General features: G+C 63.4%; 1 protein-coding gene and 1 long non-coding RNA gene across 3 annotated transcripts in view; both read left to right on the top strand.

Annotated features, from left to right (window-relative positions):
• BSN (bassoon presynaptic cytomatrix protein) overlaps nt 1-3,227 on the top strand; it is a 53,578-nt gene extending 50,351 nt beyond the window's left edge. Inside the window, exons 6-8 of the mRNA XM_042885433.1 lie at nt 439-2,530; nt 2,843-3,094; nt 3,175-3,227. Of these exons, the coding sequence (XP_042741367.1) occupies nt 439-2,530; nt 2,843-3,094; nt 3,175-3,227 (2,397 nt within the window). The remainder of the gene's footprint in view (nt 1-438; nt 2,531-2,842; nt 3,095-3,174) is intronic.
• Nucleotides 3,228-3,524: 297 nt separating this feature from the next.
• LOC122187709 lies at nt 3,525-5,246 on the top strand. Of its 2 annotated transcripts, none has more exons than XR_006181388.1 (6): nt 3,525-3,555; nt 3,839-3,932; nt 4,034-4,177; nt 4,374-4,426; nt 4,498-4,593; nt 4,735-5,246. It is a non-coding gene; the product is annotated as an uncharacterized LOC122187709 (long non-coding RNA). The 2 variants fall into 2 exon arrangements; XR_006181389.1 differs by having other exon boundaries at nt 4,037-4,177.
• The last annotated feature ends 754 nt before the right edge of the window (nt 5,247-6,000 follow it).

Below are 6,000 nucleotides of genomic sequence, written 5' to 3' on the forward strand. Positions count from 1 at the left end.
AACTGAGGCACGACCTGGCAAAACCCCTCCATACAAAGGGGAGAAGGGTAGGCAGGTGATGGGTTGTCCAACATCCCCAAACACAACCTACATTTCGCAGGGTGCAGTGGGGGAACACAGCTCTGTGACAGCTTCCATCTCAGCGGTCCCGCGCCATCGCCCCACTGCCAATTTTCCCAGCCCTGCTGGAGAGCATTGCAGGGGCTTGTGCAGCACTTAGCAGTGCTCCTCTGCTGGCATGCCAGCAGCCAGCCTGGCATTTGGCTTGCTGCCACTCATGGTAATTATTCATAGAAAGTGCCCTGCCTGTTACTTCCATCCTATTTATTGTGCCTTTACATAAACGCTGCTTGCATGGGGCATGAGGGAACATGTGCGGGGCACTCAACCCTGGGGGGCTGGGGCCACACTGCTGACGGCCTCCCCTTGCCTTTGCAGGTGAGCACACTGCAGTCGAGCCCGCTGGCACGCAAGGTGAAGCGCACTCTGCCCAGCCCACCACCCGAGGAGCCCCACGTGGCCCTGGGCAGCCCGGCCACCCAACAGCTCTACCTGGGCAGCTTGGCCCCCAAGGCCCCTGCTGCAGCACCGGTCACCAAGGCCAGCCTGTTGAAGGAGCTGGACCGTGACCTGAAGCTGGTGGAGCACGAGTCGACCAAGCTTCGCAAGAAGCAGGCGGAGCTGGACGAGGAGGAAAAGGAGATTGACGCCAAGCTGAAGTACCTGGAGCTGGGCATCACGCAGCGCAAGGAGTCGCTGCTGAAGGACCGAGGGACGCGGGACCACCCCTACTTGCGCGGCCTGGCTGACCGCCGCGACTACCTGTCCGACAGCGAGCTGCACAGCCTGCGCCTCGCCACTTATGACAGTGCTGGGCTGCGCCCCGCGCCTGCTGCCCAGTACCCCGACTTCACCGCCGCCTCCTATGCTGCATACCCCTATGCGGCCCCACCGGGGCCCCCCACCTTCCCTGCCACGCGCCCGCAACCGCCCCAATTCCCTGCTGCTAGCACCACGCAGGACGGCTTGCCACCTGCCCCACTGCCTGCCTTCGCCTCGCCCGCTGCCTTCCCGGCCCCTGGCACTGTGTACCCAGAGCTGAGTGCCCCCGACCAGCCAGGCTTCCGGCCCCAAAACCCCTACCAAGCCCAGGGCACCTTCCCTGGCACAGCCGGTGTGCCCGCAGCGCAGCCTGTGCTCTACCAGAGCCCGTCAGACGCACATCAGAAGCCACGGCAGACCTCGCTGGCCGAGCTGGAGCAGAAGATCCCCACCAACTACGAGGTCATAAGTGCGGCCACCAGCTCCTCTGCTGTCCCTGATGTCACCCTTGGTGCGGCAGCGGTGAGCAGCAGCTATGAGCAGTACAAGGCGCCCGAAGCCCGGCTAGCTGACAGAACTAGCGTCACGCAGGGCCCGTCAACCAGCTTCTCCTCTGAGTCCCTCTACACCAGCCTGGAGCAGAACATTCCCCGGAACTACGTGATGATTGAGGACATCAGCGAGCTCACCAAGGAGAGCCCAGTGGTGGATGGGCAAAAAGTGGAGCCAGCAGGCACGGGTGCCAACGGCCGCCACAGCAAAGAGAAGAGCGAGATGCTGGATGGTGAGGGGTCCAGCCGGCCGTGCTGCTACAGCAAGGCAGAGGATGAATCCGAGGAGGACATCTATGACCACCATGGCCCTGACCATCGTGGGAAGAACAGCTACCACCGGGAGAGCAACGGCAGGGTGTCGGGGAGCTCGGCGGGCTCCTACTACTACGGGGATAGCGAGTACCGGCACTCCTCACGGGCAGACAAGCACGGCTCTGGCACGGCGCTGCCAAAGCACTCATCCAAGAACCTGGCACCTGCCGTTGTCTCATCCAAGCGCAGCAAGCACAGGAAGCAGGGCATGGAGCAGAAGATCTCAAAGTTCTCTCCCATTGAAGAAGCCAAAGACGTGGAGTCAGACTTGGCCTCCTACGCAGTGACAACATCAGTCAGCAGCAGCAACGTGGCCTCCCGGGCCAAGAAGCTGCAGGATGAGATCACCTATGGGCTCAAGAAGAACGTATATGAGCAGCAGAAGTACTACGGCGTGTCCAGCCGGGACCTGGTGGATGAGGAGGAGCGGGTCTACTCCAGCAGTGGCAGAACCCGCTCCTCCGCCTACGGGCTGGAGAAGTCTTCCGGTCGTGATGCAGGTGGTCGCAGCAAGTCCTTCGAGCGGGAGGCTGCGGAACGCTCCCAGAAGGGCGGCTCCAAGCCCTCATCCCTCGGCATGAGCCAGAGCCGGGGCCGGGCTCCGGTCCGCACGCAGCCCTCCGAGGAGGAAAGCCCCATCAGCCCCCTGGGCAAGTCGGTGGGGGGGTCACGCTCCGTGGTCCCTCCGCAGTCTGTAGGGGACCCCTGCTCCCAGTTCTGCTCCAGCCACTCGTTGCCTGATGTGCAAGAGCACATCAAAGACGTGCCAAGGAACCACTTGTACAAGCACGAGGAGGGCTACGGCATGGACGATTCCCATTGCGTTGTCTCGGACAGCGAAGGTAACGGCTACCCGTGGTGGTGAGCACCCAGAGCATGGCGCTTCCCCGGGGCATGTTCGTCTGCAGAGACACTCACGGCCTCAGTTTGCTTGACACGTGCCTTCCTCCCCCCTTTCCAGTCCTTGTCTGGGTGTTCGGTGTTGGCCGGCGGCGCTCGCGCGGTGCCCCGTCCTGTCCCTGCCGGCGCGGGCTGTCCCCTGTGTGTGTGACGAGCTGCTTGCCTTCTCCTGCCTCATTGCATGGCTTCAGCCCGGGCTGTGTTCCCGCCTGAGGAGCGAGAGATTGACTGTCGTTTGTTTTTGGTTTCTGAAGCCTATCATTTGGGTCAGGAGGAGACAGACTGGTTTGATAAGCCCAGGGAAGCGCGGTCAGAGAGGGTAAGGCACTACGGCGGCCACTCTTCCTCGCAGAAGAGACCCCCGGCTAAGCACACCTACCACGACTACGACGAGCCACCGGACGAGGACCCGTGGCAGCACGATGACTATCCTCAGCACCGCGAGCACCGGCACCACGGCGACTACGGCCGCCACGCTGCCTCCTCCCGCCACGACGAGCAGCCGCGTCGCTCGGCCAAGCAGCACCAGCGGGAGTCCGGCCGCCACGAGCCCCGCGGCCACGCCACGCCGGCTGCCGCCAAGAAGGCACAGCAGCCAGAGCCCCGCGCCTCGGCACCGTATGGCCCCGGCGCCTCTGAGTACGCGCCGCCGTCCCGCCACCACGGCGCCGAGCCCCAGAAGGCGCCCAAGGCTCCGCAGCCGCACGGGACGCCCTCCCCGGCGCAGAAAGCGGAGCCCTCGGTCCCCGCGCAGCAGGCGGCGGGCAGGCAGCCGCAGGCGGGGCAGCCGGCGGCGCGGCAGCAGCCTGCGGCGCGGCAGGGCGCTCAGCAGGCGGGCGCTGCGCAGCCCAGGGCGCAGGGAGCCGCCGCGACCCGGCCGGCACAGCAGCAGCCGGGGACGGGCCAGCCCGCGGGGAAGGCGGCGGCCACGCTGCACGCACAGCCGGGAGGACACCCAGCGCCGCAGGTGAGCCCGCATCTGCTGCGTCTGCTTGCTGTAGCTGGGGAAGGGCTGGGGACCGGGGCATGTGCCGCGCCAGGTGCCCGTGGGAAGGGCCATCCCTGTGCCCCTGACTCTTGGGGTGTGGAGTCTTGCTCCCACTGTACTTTGGGGTCGTTCCTGTGAAGCAAAGTGCAGACACTGCCATGGCGAGCCCCGTGCCACCTCCCACCCAGGGGGCCGGTGCCGAAGGATGCTCTGCCATCCCCTCCAGGAGGGCAAGAGCTGACAGGCATCTTCTGCCTTGCAGCTGAAATCAGAGCAGACGGACACGGCCAAACCCGCAGCAAAAGTGCCGCAGCAGCCTGGGAGAGCGCCTGCAGCTCAGCCCCCAGAAGCAGCAGGTCAGTGCATGATAGTCAGCAACCAGAACCCCGGTGCTGGCTGCCTGAGGGTCATCCTGTGGGACCCACCTTTGCTGACTGCCACCTTGTTTGTCCCCCAGCAGACAGCAAGACTGGTCCGAGGGCGGCCGGGACACGTGGCCCCACCGGCCCAGCCATGGGGCAGCCTGGGGCGGAGGGAGAAAGCGTCTTCTCCAAAATCCTGCCGGGAGGGGCAGCTGAGCAAGCAGGCAAACTGACTGAAGGTGAGGGCTGCCTCCACGTCCCTGTGGTGAGATGGAGTTGGGCGGCACAGGGGTGGCTGGAAGCCTCTGCCAGGATGCACTGCTCCCACAGCCAGGGATGTGTAAGCGTCAAAGTCTGATGGCTTTGACCTGGGGACCGCGGGCACAGGGTGCGGTGGGATGTGGCCGTCCTCATGCCTCTCCCGCTTCCCCACAGCGGTGTCGGCTTTCGGCAAGAAATTCACTTCGTTCTGGTGAGAATGGCGAAAGGTGAGTGCACGGTGCCGGTGCCGCAGCCCAGTGCCCCCTGCCTGCCGTGCCCTGATGCCCTCCTGCCGCAGGAGCTGGGGAAGCGAGTGAAGATCGAGTCGTTGCAGCGGAAAAACCTATGAAGAAGCCGGGGACCTCAGCACACAGCGCTGACTCTGGGTATAACGGTGAGCGGCCCCTCAGCAGCTGCGCTGAGCTCCATGCTGGCAGCCGGCGCACCACGGGGCCGGCCGTGTGGCCAGATAGCGGTGTCCCCTCACCGCGGGGATGTGGCCGTGTGGGCTGACCTCTTCTCTGTCTCTTGCCAGCTTTTGAAAGCGGGGTGACCCCTGGGTGCTGGACCTCCCGTGGCGGATGGCGGCGAGCAGCTCTGGCGTGGTGCAGCGTAGGGGGCCCCGCGTGCCGAGGGGCTGCACCCGGACCCTCGGCCCTTTCTCAAGATTATACACAGAGTTGCTCCCTCCGAACCCCAGCTCTGGTGTCTTCATAGGTTTTTCCCCTCCGTGTGAGCTGAGGGCTGCTCCCTGTTCCCTCCGCCCCACCAGCTCCTCGGTCCCCTGCACTGCCGCCCGCTCCCCCCGTGGAGCTGGCACGCCCCGTTAGGACCTAACACTGTTTCACTACCGAAATACGAGGCCATAGGACTCTGCCGGGCGGCGCGGACGTGGGCTGGCCTTTGCTGACGCGGCCCTGCCGGGCTCTGCCCCGAAGCCATGGGAAGCATCCGAAGGGCCGCGCTCACCCTCGCCACGCAGCCGGCGCGCCCCACCACCGGGCACCCCTTTTCTTTCAAGAACAGCCTTAATCATCCCACTTTGAGTTCTCGTATACCTCATCCGCACCGGGAGGGGCAGGGGGAGTCTGCAGGGGGGGAGGGGAGGGGCTGGATCTTTTTTTTTTCTTTTCCTCTTTTTTTTTTTTTCTTTGGGCTCATTTTGTTGTTTTATTTGTTTGTTCTTTGTTGTTTTTTTTTTAATTTATTTCACTTTCGACCAAATCCTCTTCCCCCTTTTGCTTTGTGCGATGAGTTAGCATATGGGCTGTCGTCTGTAGAAGCAATAGAGTGCAGGAGGCCACAAAAGAGCACAATCCATGGAACAAGACCAGGAGAGCTTCGCCTCCGCCGATATCCTTCCTCTTACTGTGCAATCCAAGTCCTTCTGAAGCCATTCCGCGTGGGCACGCTCGGACCGGCGGGGCTCCCCCCAGCACTGGGAGACGCACCCAGCCCTCGCCCACCCTGGTGCCCCGCCGGCGCCCGTCCCATGTTCTATGCAACGAAATAACACGACTCCAGAACGAGACCCGTTCATAAGCTGATAATCCGACGTCGCGTGCAAGGGTGTCATTGCAAACCGGGTAACTCCTCTCTCGACCACCTGTGCGTATGAAGTTCCAATTCGTGGCATGTTTGACCCACGGAGGGCCACTTTGCCAAAGGGCAGCCATAGCGCCCGTGACCGTCTGTCCTGTCGTAGAGCATGGCTTGCTACTTCTCTGCACGGTCTCACCGCGTTTCAGTGCTTGCTGTTTTTTGCCTGGACTCCTGGTTTTTTTTTTTTGTTTTTTTTTTT

This window comes from Lagopus leucura, unplaced genomic scaffold (assembly GCF_019238085.1).
Source record: "Lagopus leucura isolate 7727_CA_CO unplaced genomic scaffold, USGS_WTPT01 Super-Scaffold_100050, whole genome shotgun sequence".
NCBI lineage: Eukaryota > Metazoa > Chordata > Aves > Galliformes > Phasianidae > Lagopus > Lagopus leucura.